Source organism: Lissotriton vulgaris, chromosome 7, assembly GCF_964263255.1.
Source record: "Lissotriton vulgaris chromosome 7, aLisVul1.2, whole genome shotgun sequence".
NCBI classification, from domain to species: Eukaryota; Metazoa; Chordata; class Amphibia; order Caudata; family Salamandridae; genus Lissotriton; species Lissotriton vulgaris.
In genome coordinates, this window is record NC_141695.1 from 10742907 (window position 1) to 10762780 (window position 19874).

At 48.2% G+C, this 19874-nt stretch overlaps 1 protein-coding gene across 1 annotated transcript in view; it reads left to right on the top strand.

Moving 5' to 3' along the window:
* Nucleotides 1-19874, top strand: part of LOC147700503 (uncharacterized) — a 186676-nt gene that overhangs the window by 100337 nt on the left and 66465 nt on the right. The window contains exon 7 of the mRNA XM_086929648.1: nt 1432-1527. Within this exon, the coding sequence (XP_086785774.1) occupies nt 1432-1527 (96 nt within the window). The remainder of the gene's footprint in view (nt 1-1431; nt 1528-19874) is intronic.

Consider the following 19874-nt stretch of genomic DNA (forward strand, 5'->3'; position numbering starts at 1 on the left):
TGATCCGTCCTACTGTCATACTAGAGATGTTAGCCTTTTCAGAAGCAAATAAAAGCGCAAACCAAGCTTGGCAAGAACCATTGTGAGAGAAGGGAAGAGGAATATAAGGTGTTCCTCCCTTCTTCAACAGTCAGTAGTATTGGTGGCATTTTGAGTGTGATGCAACATCTGAATGAACGTGTTGTTCAAATAGGATTGTCGATGCTTTTGCTCATGGTATGAAAGTGTAAAGTAATGATGTTCAGCTAGTACTGGGGTAGTGACGATCAGCAGTTGCAGAGCAGGAGCCACTTCCTCGACAACCCAGGTTGTCACTGCTACAGCTACCATAGCAACAACAAATCCTACAACACATATGGTCTTTTTATTACAGAGCTTAGCAACAGTTGATTTCCCTGCAGACATGACCACTTTGTCTTTGAATCAATCGTTGGAGCTCTAAAGTCCTGGGCAGCCGTTGGTTTCTTCGCCGAAGGTCAAGACGGGTCTCACTATGTAGGACATATACCCCCCTTGCCTCATCAGCTCAGTTTCACAAACCCAGGACGGTAGCTCTACCAGTCTTTTTTAACAATGCAGGCTCTTTCCGTGGTCTCAGTTGGTATTGGGATACTCCAGGGATCTTGAGGTCCGCGAAGAGTTAATCAAATTCGTGAGATGATATAGTTGGGCCTTTCACCGTATCTAGAATCTCTCGATGGTCAGTTAGCACTGCAGGTCTCACCAAAGTAGACAACACTCTTTTACAGTGAGTACTGTGCACCCAATTCTTCCTGTTCGTCACTCGAACCGCTCTTGTTCCGGTCCTTGCCACCTGGGCTCCAAGCTGTTCGATCTCTCGAAGACCTTGACCATTACATAGTGGCCGGATCGGAGTTCATGGGCCTCACCTGTGGACCTGTCAGGAAGAACTTCTCGAACCTGTTGATGAATAGTGGCTTCCCCGACACAGTTGCCCAGATGTGCTATATATATTACAATTGAGGGCCCGCTATATGCAACATACTCCCCATTAAAAGACTGGATTACCCCCCTACCCGAGACTTTTCATTATGACTTATCATACTCTTTTTATAATGCACGGCCCTGAATTTGATGAGAGAAAGTCATTTATTGACCTATGGGGAGGGAGTAGTTTGTTTGTTGTTTGTATCTGTCTAGATTATCATTGACCGATTGAGCTGCTCGTTATGACAAGTTGTACTCTGGTACTGCACTGCGGAGCGATGGTACTGCAGGTTTTGATTGATTTTGAAAACTCAATAAAATCTGTTTTAAAATAAAAAGAAATATTAATAATAGCTGAAAATGCCAGCTAGCAAACTGCAATTCTTTGATTCTTCTCCTTTCCTCCTCTGTGTCACGTAGCTTCATTCACGAATAAGTGCTCCAGTCTGATTACTAATTTGTTTATATTTCTCTTTACAACAGGACACAGAGACAACAAACCAATCGTCCACGTTAAAACCGAAGGAGATTTGTATTCAGTTGACCACCTGGACCCTGAGAGAAGAGACTGCAACTTGCGTAAGTAGACTCTCATTAGTATTTTAATACAGTTCTATGGATGTCACCCAGGGACATATGTTGGTACAGCTGTCCCCAAAGTACTGTCCATGTCATATGTTTAGAAACTGGGCTCCAGTGCTGATGCCTGCCCCCCCATTTTTGCCCCCAGTAGAACTGCTAGATGCAGTTTTTTTACTCTGAATTTGCACTGGAACCTGCTAACCAGGCCCCAGTGCCCTTGCTCTTTTCCATAAAAATAATATAAATTGGTACACATAATTGGCAAAGTAATTTGCCCCCTTATAAGGCTCTAGTATATAGTAACAGTGATACCGAGGGCAAGGGTGGTAAAGGGTCACGAGGGCTTGGGCAATGCTCGTCCGCAGCGAGATTCTAATCCTTCATTCCGACCACTTCTTCGGGCATCCAAGTCGCCGATGAGCCCCACTGGTTGGGCGCCAATTTGTCGTGGTGAGCCTCAGCTAGGCCTACCAGTGCTAGGGGTTCGCCTTTCTCTGTACAAGTCCTCAGACCAATAGAATATAAGTTGGCATGGAAACTGGAATATAAAACAATGTGTTTATTAACCTCATGAGGTGGAACTACATTCACACAACACCCTTCGGAAGTGTATGAAGTAGCATACTGAATAGAAGGAACATGGACCTTTTATACACACACAGTGGCTCAAAAGAAGGCGGTACAAGTACAGAACAGAAGGTTTACATACATAAAAGGTCATACAGAAATGGACAGTCAGAAGTAGGGAGGAGCTTAGCAGTTTGCTAATTATGGTAAAAATACCCTGACAGTTACAGACTAAAAAATATGTGAGCAGTTACAGTGTCTTCTGCGCAAGTGCAGAGTAGCAAAGCCTAAATATAGTCTATCCATAAGCAGAGTATGAGGGTAAACGACAGCAAGGAAGGACAGAGCACATGGTGAGCACATGGCAGACAAGATAGCTGCCGAAAATAAGATGGCTTCAGCTAAATGCTAACATCGATCGCTGCCAAATTACAACACACTGAACTGCAATATTTTTGATTACCCCACAATTTACTTCTGGAAATTCTGCTCCAACACCCATGATCTTGCAGTAACCAGTCTCCACATCAGCCCAACAATTTATCAGAGTAATATTAAATTGTGACTGGGACCACTCAACTGAATTCTATATCAATAAAAAAGTGTAGGGTTAATTAGATAGATCTTAAATTAGGCAATGTAGAGAAAATGCTATGTCGGCTTAGATACAGAGTACAAAATCAGATCCATTGGAATGCCTGTTCAAGCAGTAAAGTATCTCAAAAATCTCCGTGTTGACCTGATAAAGAGCATTTTAAAGGAGAAGAGAAATCTCGAATAAATCGGACAGAGTATCAGGAGGAAAATGAGAGCACCAGTCTGAATTCCCCAAACCAGGGGATTTTATACACTTTTACGCATAACAATTAACAAAACTGCAGATATAGCACGCCCTGGTCATCGTTAGCTCATATTGGACAAATCCAAAATAAACATGTAATTTAAGATTTCATTACACTAAACCTAATCTAAGATAGAATACTCCTTTCGTTAGCTTCCACAGTAACAGCAGTCCGGAGCTGTATAATAAAATATGAAGCCATCTCAAACAAAGGCTCATACGTTATCGTGCTAGCAGGCCTGCATCAGCACTTCACGCAGAAGTGTCCTTCAGAAAGATACATTGAGAAAATTATGTAAAGCGTCATTCACAATACATGCTCTCTGTGAGAAGTTGGCTTGGTATATAATGCTCACTAATTCTAGTGATCACTTTGTACCATGCCAAGCAACCCTTATGATGATTGATTGTAAGTCAACCTTATAGACCAGTTATCCTAGTGGTAACGTGGACAAAGCAGTCTTAGGCTAAACTCTGAAAGGCATGTGAAGCCAGCTGTATTACCATACACAACCCCCTTGAATACCAAATGAAAGGACACCACACAGATATATATTGAAAATATATATTGATTTATTAACTAAAAGTATCCCCTGGACTCTTTATGAGCACAGAAGCACAAGCGTTAAACACAAGACAGTTTAAAATGCACAAAAGTTGCACAATATGGATGAGCCCTAGGGGCCACCTAAACCATATACTAAGAAAGTGGTATAAGAGATACCAATCTGAAAGGAAACAGGCTTAGGGCCTTGGGAATCGCTGGAGCTGTTCGGGACTAGCAGTGACTAAGTTCGGAAAGGCCCGCGGGACTCAAGTGCAGTGTTTAAAGTGCACGCACTCACCAATGCAAAGTCTATGGTGCGTAAAAAGTACAAAGTTAGTTAGTTCGGAACCTTCCGAGTGACCTAGAAAGCTGAAACTTGAGACACAGGCCCTAGAGATGTGTACCAGTGTAGGAACACCGGCGGAGCTGAGTTACCTCACCCACAGGAAGCGTGTGCATAGGGTCGAAGTAGTGTCGGGTTTCGTCACGCTGGTCGATGGTGCTTGGAGCTGAAGATGCTGCAGGCGGCTCGTTGTGAAGAGTTCCGGTGGATCCAAGGGTGGATCTGAAGATGTGAAGACCTGAAAGCAGAGGAGACCATGTTCAAAGTCACTAGCCAGTGACTACCGTGGAACCAGATTGGAACCAGGCGATGTCGGGTGCAAACAGGCGTTGAGGTGTAGCTTCTCTCTGCAGCCACGTGGACACCGAGGGTCGAGGACGTCCAGGAGTCGGTCACGAGCTGTCCCACGCAGGCTTCTCGCTGTTGGCGGTGTCGGCAACTTGATCGGAGCAAACAGGCCTTGGCTAATGCAAGCCACGCAGGAGTCAAAAAAGGCTTAACACTCGGAGCAGCAAGGTCAGAGCGGGGGCTCCTTTTTACAGGAGCTAGGGCCAGTCTGGAGCAACCAGACCCGCAGTGTAGTTCTTCGGTTTCATCGCCAAGATGGCCGCTGACCACGTGGCTAGTGGCCGGGATGGCGCGTCGAGTGGCACAATGCAAAAGGGCCCCACGCAGATCGTGGAGATGCTGGGGGGCTGATCTTCGGTGCAAGGGCTGCTCGGTGGTGGGGGTTCTCAGTCCCCAAAGCACAACGTCGAGGATGCCTCTGGTGCTGCGCTGTCAGCTCTTCGGGTGTCTTCCAAGAAGTCCGGTCCCACGTCTCTCGGTGCCTCCACGGGTCCCTTCTTTGCAGGGACTCTGGATCGGGCTGTGAGAAGTCTGGGAGTCTGGGTCTTGTCAGGCTCTGGGCTCAGGCTCCGGCGGGTGGCGGCGGCAGAGCAGACGTCGATTCGCTGGTTGGTACCTGTGTTCACAGGGTGGCCACTCCTAGGCCACAAGGGAGATTCTCTTCAGTCTTCTGTGCAGCAGAATGTCGAAGTCCAGTCGTCTTCTTCGTGTAAAGTTGATTCAGGATGATCTGCTGTGCAATGACACTGCTCCCACTCTTATTCCCAATCTGAGGGGTGGATCACCTACTAGGTCCCTCCTCTGGGTGGAACCAGGAAGGGGGGCGGTTACACCCCTTTCCTTTGTCCAGCTCCTCGCCAGGCCTGGGTCTGGAAAGTCCCAGGACCGGTTTGGACTGGCTTATGCACGGGGACACCTTGTGTGCCCCGGGCATGTCTCAATCTGTTCAGCCCTGTCCTACCCAATACACAAAACCCTGTCTGGGGTGGTGCTCGCACCTCCCAAGGCAGGAAACCCTTTGTCCAAGCCTCCCTCGCTGGAAGGACTCCCAGCAGCAGGAGGTCAGACTTGTGTCTGTGGTGGCAGCATCCATTTTGTGATGCTGAGGCTCTGGTTAACTTTAACCGGGGTTAAGGCTACACACATGTCGTGACCCTCTAGAAGGGTGGAATGCTATCCCCGTCGACAGAACTGTCGAGGGGATAGTATTCCAATTCGTATGACACCTTACTCGACATGTTTTGATAAAGCCAAACCAAAGATAGCATATAACCGTGAGGATTATAATGCACTTAAGAGTATATGGTATGGCAATATCCCGGAACAGCTAAGAGAGTGGTTCCTAACAGCTGCAGACAGGTTCAGCTCATGCTAGAGCACCATCTCACATATTTCCAAGCACTCTGCCTCCAGGATTGATGAGGCCTTCCATAGGAGTGGCTGATAGGAACATATGTGTCCAGTTTAGGTTAGGTATAGGTATACTACACCTAAGCAAGAGGTGATTACACCAACTTACCCCAGCTGAGTGATCAGCCAGTTGTGTCAAATATGGAGGCCAGGCCAGGGGTGGCACAATACATGCTGCAGCCCCTGGTAGGCCTTGGATGCACCTATGCCCTGGGTACCTATGGTACACTGTTACAGGGGCCTATAAGGTGAACCAGTATCCAATTCGTAATGCACCTAGAGTGCATTGGCAGTAATTTAGAGAGAGAACAGCAGGCTGTGGGTCTGATTAGCAGGCCCACAGCCACATTAAGTCATAAACCAGTGAAGCAAAAAGCAAAAATTTGGGGTGACCATAGGATAGCTGACCCTACTCTCCTACACAACCCCCCCCCCCCCCCCCAAACGCAGGGACATTAGACTAACCTTGACCAGTTGTGTCTTCATGTTCTAAGTGGAAGTACCTGGAGAGACCATCTGAGTTGCCATGGTCAGTCCCTGGGCGGTGCTCCACTGTAAAGTCCGTCCCCTGTAGGGAAATGGACCACCTGTGTAGTTTGGGATTTTCACCCTTCATCTGATTAAGCCATAAGAGGGGCTTATGGTCGGTCTGAATCTTGAAGTGAGTGCCAAATAAGTATGGTCTCAACTTCTTCAGGGCCCACACCACAGCAAAGGCCTCCCTCTCAATAGCTGACCAACGTTTCTCTCTGGGGGTCAGCCTTCTGCTAATAAAAGCAATGGGCTGGTCCTGGCCATCTACATTAAGCTGTGAAAGCACTGCTCCCACTCCCAACTCAGAAGCATCTGTTTGGACAATGAACTCTCTTGAGTAGTCAGGACTCTTCAGGATAGGTGCAGAGCACATGGCCTTCTTCAGGTTATCAAATGCCTTTTGACAGATTTCTGTCCACTGAACCTTTTTGGGCATCTTCTTAGATGTCAGATCATTAAGAGGAGTCACAATGGACCCATAGTTCTTAACAAACTTCCTGTAGTACCGAGTCAGGCCCAAGAAAGCTCTGGCCTGAGTCTGGGTGGTTGGAGGGGACCAGTCCTTTATGGTCTGGATCTTACTCTCCAGTGGTTGAACTTGGCCTCCACCTACAAGGTGGCCCAGGTATACAACCTTGCTCTGCCCTATCTGGCACTTGGTTGCCTTGATAGTGAGGCCTGCCTTCTACAGGGCCTCTAAAACTTTCCTCAGGTGGATCAGGTGATCCTCCCAGGTGGAGCTAAAGACAGCAATATCATCCAGATATGCTGCGCAAAAGTCATCCAACCCAGTAAGGACTTGATTCACCAACCTTTGGAAGGTGGTAGGTGTATTTTTCAACCCAAAGGGCATCACCACAAATTGATAATGCCCACTAGGGGTAGAAAATGCTGTCTTGGCTTTAGACTCCTCAGCTAACCTGATTTGCCAGTAGCCAGCTGTCAAGTCAAATGTGCTCAAATATTTGGCAGAAGCCAACTTGTCAATGAGCTCATCTGCCCTTGGAATAGGGTGTGCATCTATCCTGGTGACAGCATTGAGTCCTCTGTAATCCACACAGAACCTCATCTCTCTCTTGCCATCTTTGGTGTGAGGTTTGGGGACCAGAACCACTGGGCTAGCCCAGGGGCTCTCTGAAGGCTCAATGACACCTAATTCCAGCATCTTTTGCACCTCAGTCTTTATACAGTCCCTGACATGATCAGGTTGCCTGTAAATCCTGCTCTTTACGGGAAGACTGTCACCAGTGTCCACCACATGGGTACACCAGTTAGTCTGACTGGGTGTCAATGAGAACATATGCCTGTCTGCCTGCAGAACTTGTCTACAGTCATTTTGCTGATGTTCAGTGAGGCTGCCATCTAAGGCCACACCATCAACTGAGCCATCCTCAGGGTTCTGAGTGAGCAGGTCTGGGAGAGGGTCACTCTCTTCCTCCTGTCCCTCATCTGTAGCCATGAGCAAGCCCATGTCTGCCCTGCTGACATATGCCTTTAGTCTGTTGACATGGAGCACCCTGTGGGGGCTCCTGTGAGTTCCTAGGTCCACCAAGTAAGTAACCTCTCCCTTCTTCTCCAGAATAGTATGGGGTCCAGACCATTTGTCCTGGAGTGCTGCTGGGGCCACTGGCTCCAACACCCATACCTTCTATCCAGGCTGAAACTCAACCAGGACAGCCTTTTGGTCATGCCAAGCTTTTTGTAATTCTTGGCTAGCCTCGATGTTTTTGGATGCCTTTTCCATGTACTCTGCCATCCTGGAGCGGAGACCAAGTACATAGTCCACTATGTCTTGCTTAAGCTTTTTGAGAGGTAACTCCCATCCTTCCTTCACCAGACACAGGGGTCCTCTTACAGGGTGCCCAAACAACAATTCAAAGGGGCTGAAGCCAACCCCCTTTTGAGGGACCTCTCTGTAAGCAAACCAAAGGCAGGGTAGAAGGATGTCCCATCTCCGCCTGAGCTTTTCAGGTAATCCTTTGATCATACCCTTTAGGGTCTTGTTAAATCTTTCAACAAGCCCATTACATTGTGGGTGATAAGGAGTGGTGAACTTGTAGTTGACACCACATTCCTTCCACAAAGCTGTCAAATATCCTGACATGAAGTTGGCACCTTTGTCAGATATTACCTCCTTAGGAAACCCACTCTGGAGAAAACTCCAAGTAAGGCCCTGGCCACAACAGGAGCTGTTGTGGTCCTAAGTGGAATTGCCTCTGGGTACCTGGTGGCATGGTCCACCACCACCAGTATGAATCTGTGCCTAGATGCTGTAGGGGGATCCATTGGACCTACAATATCAATCCCCACTCTTTCAAAGGGAACTCCCACCACAGGTAGTGGTATCAGGGGGGCCTTTGTGGTGCCACCTGCTTTACCACTGGCTTGGCAGGTTTCACAGGAGCGACTAAACTCCTTGGTGTCTTCAGACATGTGAGGCCAGTGAAAGTGAGGGACAAGCCTGTCCCAGGTCTTATTCTGGCCTAAGTGTCCTGCTAAAGGAATATCGTGGGCCAAGGTGAGAAGGAAACCCCTAAATTGCAGAGGTATAACCAACCTCCTGGTTGCACCAGGCTTGGGGTCTCTACCCTCTGTGTAAAGGAGTCCTTCATCTCAATAAACTTTATGGGCACCTTGAGCATTCCCAGCAGCCTCAGCAGCAGCCTGCTGTCTGAGGGGTTCAAGAGAAGGACAGGTTAACTGAGCCTGCCCCAAGTCTGCCCTAGAAGGTCCCCCTGTCCCCAGATACTCAACCTGATCAGGTTCAAGTTCTTCAGAGACAGTTCCTTCAGGGGTCTCAAGATCAGTTTCCTGTGTGCTCGTGTGACGTAGTTAACGCGCCCAGTGTTTGAGCGGAGGTGGCGGGAGCCCTGCACGGAAAGGCATCTCTTATTGCTTCCACCAGGTCATCCTTTGGTGTTATTCCCTCTGAGCACAAGACATGACCTAAATAGGGGACTTGCACCTAATTGGCCAGGAACAGGGACGGACTGCTGCTGTTTTCCGCAGCGCTTGCCAGGAACCTCCTCATCGTTGCTCTACATCGTTGCTGCTAGCGGAACCCGCTTCGCGGGTCCCGCGTCGCCCTAGGACCAGGGGCTGAAGTTCTCTTTGTTGCGGAGTGGGTCAGAGGGCTGCGAGCGGCGGGGTGTGGACTCCGTTTCCCAGGAGCCCAAGGGAAACCCCGAGCCCGTGTCACCTGGGCTGCTCTCCCTCATCGTCCCGCCCCCTGCCTCCGGGTCGAGATAAAGCGCCCCGTGAGGCTTGAGAACGCGGGACTTGCACCTAATTGGCCAGGAACAGGGACGGACTGCTGCTGTTTTCCGCAGCGCTTGCCAGGAACCTCCTCATCGTTGCTCTACATCGTTGCTGCTAGCGGAACCCGCTTCGCGGGTCCCGCGTCGCCCTAGGACCAGGGGCTGAAGTTCTCTTTGTTGCGGAGTGGGTCAGAGGGCTGCGAGCGACGGGGTGTGGACTCCGTTTCCCAGGAGCCCAAGGGAAACCCCGAGCCCGTGTCACCTGGGCTGCTCTCCCTCATCGTCCCGCCCCCTGCCTCCGGGTCGAGATAAAGCGCCCCGTGAGGCTTGAGAACGCGGGACTTGCACCTAATTGGCCAGGAACAGGGACGGACTGCTGCTGTTTTCCGCAGCGCTTGCCAGGAACCTCCTCATCGTTGCTCTACATCGTTGCTGCTAGCGGAACCCGCTTCGCGGGTCCCGCGTCGCCCTAGGACCAGGGGCTGAAGTTCTCTTTGTTGCGGAGTGGGTCAGAGGGCTGCGAGCGACGGGGTGTGGACTCCGTTTCCCAGGAGCCCAAGGGAAACCCCGAGCCCGTGTCACCTGGGCTGCTCTCCCTCATCGTCCCGCCCCCTGCCTCCGGGTCGAGATAAAGCGCCCCGTGAGGCTTGAGAACGCGGGACTTGCACCTAATTGGCCAGGAACAGGGACGGACTGCTGCTGTTTTCCGCAGCGCTTGCCAGGAACCTCCTCATCGTTGCTCTACATCGTTGCTGCTAGCGGAACCCGCTTCGCGGGTCCCGCGTCGCCCTAGGACCAGGGGCTGAAGTTCTCTTTGTTGCGGAGTGGGTCAGAGGGCTGCGAGCGACGGGGTGTGGACTCCGTTTCCCAGGAGCCCAAGGGAAACCCCGAGCCCGTGTCACCTGGGCTGCTCTCCCTCATCGTCCCGCCCCCTCACTTAACTGGAGGAAGCGACCTATATTAACTGTAGAGCCCTGCTGCGCGGGAGCGCCCGGGGCGAAGCCCGGGCCAAGGGCGGGCCCGTTTAAGCCCGTTCAAGACCGGGTAAGACTGGACTGGGCCACCCCCTTGATAGCGTATCCTCTGTGCTGTTATTGTAGTACTTGTATTGTAAACCCTGACTTTCCGGTTACTTAACTTAGCGCTATACTTATTAATTTCGTATCATGTCACCTAGGCTTACTAGAAACACCAAGCCTACCCATGCTGCACAGGTCAAAGGGCCTATAGATCAATTTATTGCTAAAGCAAACGATGCCATAAATCAAGGTGTCCTTTTACTTGAAAGGAGAGTCTCCCAGGATTTGGCCGCAGCCAGACGCTCCTCCCTGGGACTACTGGCGGCAGCCAAAACTCCGCAACGCCCTGTAGACGCTGGTTTACAGCTGGAGACTCATACTGTCCCTGGAATAGTGGATTTATCAGTATCCATCGATCTCTCCACTACTCACATTTCACCCTCTTCTGCACCACATACTCCCCCGTCACTTGAGAGAACTCCACTTCTCTTTACTATCCCTCCCGAGGAGGATTCTCCTTCTTCTCCCTCCTTAAATGCAAGGGGTCAGAGGGAGGGGGCCATTCCGAAAAAGAGGAAAGTGAAAAAGGGTCCTAAAAAAACCTCCCACAATAACGTCATCATACAACAGGATCCCCTGATACCCCCCTCAGATCACCCCCTTCCTTCAGCTTTATCCCCATCTTACCCAGCACTGTTTCAACAGTCAACGCTTACCACAGCGCCTGAAATAATAAATCTTTCGTCAGACACACTTAACCAAAACCCAAGTGGCAATTTACATAGCGAACTGGCTCCCAGTACACATGAGACCTTCTCCTTGGTGTCTATAGAGGCTTTAATTAAGTTACATCTGAAACCCATTGAGTTAACACTTTCGAAAATTCTAAAATCTTTAGCCTCACTAACAAATGACTTAAATGTTCAGAAAAGTCTGACCATAATCTCAACACCCTCACTCCCAGTGCCTCAACCTCAAAATTCAAAACCTAAAAATGCAGGTAAAACCAACTCTCTGCAAACATCCAAACCACAGAAAGTGGCAACCACCATAGCGGTGGTTCACCAGAATTCCACCAAATCACCTAGCAAACCAGCGCAGCAAATACCAGCTAATAACGCAGCTAAGAACACTTCCATCTCTTCACGTCCTGCTCCTTCTGTAGCAAAGGCCCAACCCGTCACAATAACCACAACAACCCCGGCAAAATCCTCGACAAAAACCCCAGCCTCAAAAAACGTCTCTTATAACGCAAGACGTAACGGAGCCCGGCCTGCTCACCTTCCCCCAAAAGCGACCCCGTACATTATCATTATGACCGGGGTCCCAGTTTTGCGTACCAATTCTGAAGAACCGGGATGGTCCCTAAAAAACAAAATAATCCACTGGTTGTCACTGAATCGCCCACTTCCTCCATATTCTAATAACAGAATTGTTTCGGTACGCAGAGTCCCGTGGATCGGGAGGGAGCGAAAAACGATCCCAGGAGATTGCATAATCATAAACTTTGAGGATCCCCAAACTGTCGAGTTGATCTCCTCTTGGGGCCCCCAAACATCCCCTGAGGGAATCGGCACTAAAAGACTAGCCTTTTTCTATCCTCCAGCTAAACCCATGCAACCAAGCCCCGAGTGGAACTGGACCCAGGTAGGCAACTGGAATAGTAACTCGGATTGGTCAAACTGGGCAGGACAAGGAGGTAGAGATAACATGCCATACCTAGATTGGGGGGGCGTCCCTACTTATAATAGGTTTGACTGCCTAGAAATGGTGGACTGACCACCACTCTCCACCGTCTTGGAAGACAGGAATATATCCCCCTCCAGCCCTCTATCCTTGTCGCCTGTAAGTTCCTTCCAACTCCCAAGTCCATCGACTCAAATAAAGTCACCATTAACCACATTAGCTACAATTGCCACAGATGATATAAACCTCTGTCAAGGCGCTGATATTCAGCCCAGTCCAGCTATCATATGTAACATGCAAGGTGACATCCTGTCCCTCTCTCCAAATTTCGATCCATGCGCAATAACTAAGACTCCTTCGCAAATAGGATGCCCAGCGTATGGTACTGAAACCCCGTCGTTCCACCTAGTCTCAATAATATTCTGGAACGTTGCAGGTCTCCGATCCAAGATTGTACTGGCACCTTGGTTAGACTTTGTCATCACGCATCAGATAATTTGCCTGCAAGAGACCTGGACAATTAACCCACTGCATATACAAGGATACATAACACTTCACTCCCCAGCCAGTCCAACAACACATGGTAGACCCATGGGGGGCCTTGTGGTTTATATTTCTAACACTTTAGCAGCAAAGAAAACCATAACTCTACGTACTACACCAAATTATCAAATTATTTTGCTCACTTTTAAAAATGGTACATCTTACACTCTCATAAACTTTTACAACAATTTAACACCAGCAGATTGTGCAAAGACTGTGTCTGATATTTCTTTGTATATAACTGAACAACGTGTTAAGTATCCATCAGCTATGAGCAATGTAATATGGGGAGGGGATTTTAATGTACAACTGTGCCCTAACTATAAGAAAACTGTCTGTGGCCTCTTAGATGAACATGATTCCCCGTTGACCCACTTTACCCATACCCCTGTAGGAGACTCTTTTAATGATAGCCTAATGTCCCTAGAAGTGATGTTCGCAAATGAACTCGTAAATCCACCTGTGGAATTTAGACCTACCTTTCATGGCAGGGGTTGTCGTAGCACCATAGATTTTATACTATGTTCTTATCCTGTAATGGGTACGCTTCACCAATTTACTACAGGCTCAGAAATAGCCGGCGATCATTTTCCTAACAGTATTAAGATCAAGTTACCTACGACTGCTCCCAATACACCGAAGAAGAGTTTGCTGACCCAAAAAGCACTGACTATGGATAAAACAAACGGTTACTCTGTGAAATGGTCAAGTGTTGACCCATCCGTTACCTCAAGTAAGGTCATAGCTAAGGCTCTCCCCTGGATTTCCACCTGTCTCGATGAAGACTCCTCCCATGAGCAAATTATTACTAGCTTCGGAGAAATCCTCAATACCATCCAGAAGGTATTAACCCGAAAGCCCAATCCAGGTAATCACTCTGAGCCTCGATGGTTCAACACGGCTTGTCGGAAAGCCCTAACCGCTTTAAAAAAAGAGCTACACAACCCAAATAGAGATAAAGATACTGTAGCTAAATTAAGAACAGAATACAAGCAGGCCCAAACGAGTTGCAAAAAAGATCATAAAAATAAACTGTGGGCCCAATTACATGCGAGCTGCCAGAGTAAGGACAGCATTCAGTTCTGGCAGATTGTTAAATCCCCATTCCTGCTGGAGGCCAGCTCACACCAACACCTGGATGTGGCCGTGACTGCCGACGAGTGGGTGTCTCACTTTTCCAAGATCTTTAGTGATCAACCCCCGGAACACTCTGCACAATCCACCTCAATAACCGACTCCCCATTAAAAAGGGTTTATCCAATTGATCTTCATTTTACCCTAGGAGAGGTTATAAGTGCACTTTCTTCCTCTAAAACAGGTAAAGCGCCGGGCCCGGATGGTGCACCGCTCGACATATTTATATGTAACTTGGAACTATGGTCCCCAGTCATCACGCAGCTGATGGCCGCAGTCTTAAACATCGGCCTTCTGGATTCTTGGTCTTCCTCGATACTCCTTCCAATTTTTAAGAAGGGTGAAAGAAACAACCCCGCCTGCTACAGACCCATTTCCCTCCTGGATTCATTGGGTAAGGTCGCGGGTCGCCTAATTCTTGAACGTTTACAGGATTGGGCGGCAGAAAAGAACATCTTTACTGACCTCCAATATGGATTCCGGGAGGGTCTGGGTACTGTCGAACAGGCTCTGAATCTCACCCTTCTTATTGGGAAATATGTGGGAGTAAAACGGGGCAACCTATTCATGGTCTACGTCGACCTTAGTGCGGCGTTTGACTGCGTAATTCACGTCAAGCTGTGGTCCATTCTGGAGGAGTTGGGTGTTGATCCTCCCCTCATCAAATTTTTGCGCGAGCTTTATACAGATGCCTCGGCTTGCGTAAGATATGGTAGGGGTGGAGAGTTAACATCCTCCTTTCCAGTAACTCGTGGAGTACGGCAGGGTTGTGTCCTGGCTCCCTTCCTGTTTAACTTATACACTAACGGTTTGGAAGAAGCCATGCTAGAAGGGAGTCAGGATCTACCGACCATTAATCATCGCCCTATTCCAGCGTTACTTTACGCTGACGATTCTGTACTTTTTGCTAGGACCCTAGTACAGCTCCAGAAACAGCTGGACAAATATTGTACCTACATGTTTTCGCTTGGGCTAAAGGTGAACAAGACCAAGACCTTTGTCATGCACTCCGGGCCCAAGGTAAAAAGTTCCAAACATCTCTGTATCGAGCTCACCAAACTGGAACGTGTGAGGGAATACCCCTATTTGGGTATCTTAATAGACGACCACCTGACATGGAAAAGGGCATTGGTAACCAGAAAATTACTCTTTCAACGAGCTACCTCTGCCCTTGTTTCATTTTCCAGAAAATTGGGTAAACCAACTCCATCAGCGCTCCTTAAGATCTTCCAAGCCAAATGTCAGAGTATCGCCACATATGGAGCTGGGGTATGGGGTTATGCTAATGTTATGGAACTGCAAAAAGTCCAAAATGTCTTTACTAAATATCTGCTGGCCCTCCCACAGAGTGCCCCCACCTATGGATGTCACATCGAGCTCGGGATTGACTATTTGGTTGATTACATCAAATGCCAACCTGTACTCCTGTGGCACCGTGTTTGGTCCAAACCACAATGTCATCTTACACGTGCCCTGATCTCTGAATGTTTAGAGATGTCAGCCTGGAAAAACATCCCGTGGCTGGCGTACGTGGTTAATTTTCTGAAAGACCTGGATCTCACTGAGTATATAATCGAGCCATCTTCTATCAGTGGGATAAGCAGAAAATCCTTGAAAAACCTATGTCTCAGTCATTTAAGGGAATTGCGCTTGCCTGGTGAAGTTTCCAAGCAATCTAATGTACATATTCTGATGGTTCAAGTGTCACCAGGCATACAGCCTTACCTTACATATTACATAACTAATCACGAAAGGTATTTATTAACCAGGTTTCGATTTAATTTGTTTTTTCGTTTGGTTTCTTTCCCAAAAATGTCAACTTGGACTCATGATCTGGGGAAATGTCCTTGTGATAAAGTATCCTCGCAATCAACCATGCATACAGTATTGTTTTGCCACTATTACACTGAAATACGTAGGCGCTGGGTTTTACCAGTGCTGCGCCAGATGGGGTTGAGGACCTGTCGCCCGGCGTTTTTAGCGCTACAACAGCTTGATACTCAATATGTGGCAAAAAGCTTAGCTATGTTTTTGAAATTAAGCCTATCAACTCGCAAAGCTATAGAACTGATCCCTACTTGAACATCTGTATATCTGTATTTATCAAGTTCTGCGAACCCCAATGTATTTCTTTCTCATTTATTCATTTATTTTAATTTGAACAGTAATAATGTGTTGTAATAACAATAATGCGCTTTATTCATGATGATGTGTTTTAAACAATTTGTGTACTTTTTATGATTATCAAAATGATTAATCGAATAAAAGACTTTTTGATTTGATTTGATTCAGTTTCCTGTGAAGCCTGATCCTCACTGGTAGGCAGTTGGGAAGGCGCAGCCTTAACCCTCCTGTTCTTCTTCTTGGAAGGTACTTGGTCCATTGTTCCAGGATCCAAGACCTGAGGTTCAGAGAGGCACTTTTTGGCCTGTGACCTGGTCACAGCAAGGACATGTGATGATATCCCTAACATCTCTGCATGAGTCCTGTACTCAACTTCTGACCATAGAGAGTTCTCCAGGTCATTGCTCAACAAATATTCAACTGGGAGATCAGCACTAACCACAACTCTTTTTAGGCCAGTTACCCCTCCCCAGGAAAAGTTCACAAGTGCCACACTATGTGTAGTAGTGACATTGCTGGCATTGGTCACCAGGTAATCATCGCCTGGCATGTATTGTCCAGGGTCCACAAAGTTAAGTGTCACCATAGTGACACTGGCACATGTGTCCCTGTAAGCTTGAGCCACTTTGTTGTTGATCAAAGGTGTCTGTCTGTATTTGCCCAGGTTACTGGGACTTATGTCAGGGGTCAAATCTATGTCCCCTTCACAAATCAGAACAGCCTGTGTAAGGGTTCTGACTAGGTCAGAATCTCCTTCAGTTCCCAAAGTGATACCCACTACCCCCTTGGCTTGTGGACCAGCACTGCTAGCTGTACTAGTGGGTGCAGGTGCCTTAGGGGCTGCAGTGCTGGGGGCTCCACCCTTTTTACACTCACTTGTCCAGTGAGAGGTGTTTTTACAAGTTTTACACCAGGGTTTCTTCTGACCTTCTTTCTTCTTTTTCTTGGAAGTTTGGGACCCACCCTCTGTATCAGTTTGGGGCCCTGTTGAAGACTTCTGGTCTTTAGTTTTCTGCTCCCCACCCTTCTGGTCTGTTTTCTTCTGGTCACCACCCTGGTTCTGGTTCTGGTTCTTTTGCTTAACTCTGGTTCTGACCCATTTATCTGCCCTCTTTCCCAATTCTTGGGGAGAGGTCAAATCTGAGTCAACCAAATGTTGATGCAACTGCTGGTTCTGACCATTATTTAAAATGTGTTCTCTCATCAGCAAATTATACAATCCTTCATAGTCTGTAACCTTGCTTCCCAGCAACCATCCCTCCAGAGCCTTAGTGGCACACTCAACAAATTCAGACCAGTCCTGAGTCTGTGTCTTCTGGGTATCTCTGAACATTAACCTGTACTGTTCAGTGGTTAAGCCTAACCCATCAATCAGAGCACTCTTCAGGACCAGGTAGTTTCTAGAATCCCCATCACTAACTGTGAGGAGTCTGTCTCGGCCTCTACCTTCAAAGGAGAGCCACAAGATTGCTGCCCACTGCTCCTGAGGGATCTGCTGTACTCTGCAGGCTCTCTCCATTGCAGTTATCCATTTGTGGATATCATCCCCAGCTTTGTAGGGGGGCACAATCTTACTCAGGTTTCTGTTATCAAAAGACCTGTCTTAATCCTTGTGGATATTGCTGCCACCAGTGGGTTCTATTACCCCACTCTCTCTAGGCTGTCTTGCTCTAGCAAGTTTCTCTTGGGCCAGGGCAACCTCTAACTCTTGTCTCTGGATCCTCAATTCAGCCTCTCTCATTTTGGCCTCATGTTCCCTTCTCTAAGGGCTAGTCATCTCCCTTCTGGAGTGACCATGAGAACCTCTAGAAGCATGGGAGTTGTTAGAGTCACCTGAGTGAGTCCTTCTCCTCCTAGGCTTCTTGTTAAGTCCACCTGGGTGTCTGAATGGATTGTTTCCAGATTCAGTCCCAAATAGGCTTAAGTTAGTCTGGTTCAGTCTACTGACCAGTACCTGACTATTTCTGTCATCATCTGACTCACTGCTCCCCCCTTCTGTCTCTTCTTCCTCTTCCTCCTCCTGATCTGTCTGAGGAGCTCCAGTGATGGGGGCTTCCTCATCTACCAGGACTATAGGGACAGGGGCTTCTGCAGTGTCATCCTCAGAAGGATGGCCTCCTTCAGCATTCCCAGTGGGGTCTGCCTTAGAAGTCTTTAGAGTCTCAGACTGGTCTAAGAGCTCTCTAAGGTGGTCTGTAGTAGGGGAAGGCCCTGTCTTCAGACCCCTTAAGACACAAAGCTGTCTTAATTCCTTAAAGGAAAAAATAGCAAATTTGGATGGTGCCCTTGGAGGGTCACTCTCAACAGGGACATTCCCAGTGGAACCCTCTGCTCCCGACATTGCTCTAGTGTGGGTGGATAGGTTGCAATCTACCTACACTGGTGTTTACCTACTAAACCTATCTAGTAGTTGTAGTCAGGGTGTGCTACTCCCTTTCCTCTACAACAACTAAGTTCAGTAGAACTTAAGTATACTAGTCTTGTTTTATATGTACCTAGCAGGTACCTGTGTGATCTTTCAAATGATAATCTCAAAGATTGTAATGGTGAAACAGCAAGCTCAGATCCCAATCCGCTGCTCACCAATGTGAGAAGTTGGCTTGGTATATAATGCTCACTAATTCTAGTGATCACTTTGTACCATGCCAAGCAACCCTTATGATGATTGGTTGTAAGTCAACCTTATAGACCAGGTATCCTAGTGGTAACGTGGACAAAGCAGTCTTAGGCTAAACTCTGAAAGGCATGTGAAGCCAGCTGTATTACCATACACAACCCCCCTTGAATACCAAATGAAAGGACACCACACAGATATATATTGAAAATATATATTGATTTATTAACTAAAAGTATCCCCTGGACTCTTTATGAGCACAGAAGCACAAGCGTTAAACACAAGACAGTTTAAAATACACAAAAGTTGCACAATATGGATGAGCCCTGGGGGGCCACCTAAACCATATACTAAGAAAATGGTATAAGAGATACCAGTCTGAAAGGAAACCGGCCTAGGGCCTTGGGAATCGCTGGAGCTGTTCGGGACTAGCAGTGACTAAGTCGGGAAAGGCCCGCGGGACTCGGGTGCAGTGTTTAAAGTGCACGCACTCACAAATGCAAAGTCTATGGTGCGTAAAAAGTACAAAGTTAGTTAGTTCGAAACCTTCCGGGTGACCTAGAAAGCTGAAACTTGAGACACAGGCCCTAGAGATGTGTACCAGTGTAGGAACACCGGCAGAGCTGAGTTACCTCACCCACAGGAAGCGGGTGCATAGGGTCAAAGTAGTGTCGGGTTTCGTCACGCTGGTCGATGGTGCTTGGAGCTAAAGATGCTGCAGGCGGCTCGATGTGAAGAGTTCCGGTAGATCCAAGGGTGGATCTGAAGATGTGAAGACCTGAAAGCAGAGGGGACAATGTTCAAAGTCACTAGCCAGTGACTACCGTGGAACCAGATTGGAACCAGGCGATGTCGGGTGCAAACAGGCGTTGAGGTGTAGCTTCTCTCTGCAGCCACGTGGACACCGAGGGTCGAGGACGTCCAGGAGTCGGTCACGAGCTGTCCCACGCAGGCTTCTCGCTGTTGGCGGTGTTGGCAACTTGATCGGATCAAACAGGCCTTGGCTAATGCAAGCCATGCAGGAGTCTAAAAAGGCTCAACACTCGGACCAGCAAGGTCAGAGCGGGTGCTCCTTTTTACAGGAGCTAGGGCAAGTCTGGAGCAACCAGACCCGCAGTGTAGTTCTTCGGTTTCGTCGCCAAGATGGCCGCTGACCATGTGGCTAGTGGCCGGGATGGCGCGTCGAGTGGCACAATGCAAAAGGGCCCCACGCAGATCGTGGAGATGCTGGGGGGCTGATCTTCGGTGCAAGGGCTGCTCGGTGGTGGGGGTTCTCAGTCCCCAAAGCACAACGTCGAGGATGCCTCTGGTGCTGCGCTGTCAGCTCTTCGGGTGTCTTCCAAGAAGTCCGGTCCCACGTCTCTCGGTGCCTCCACG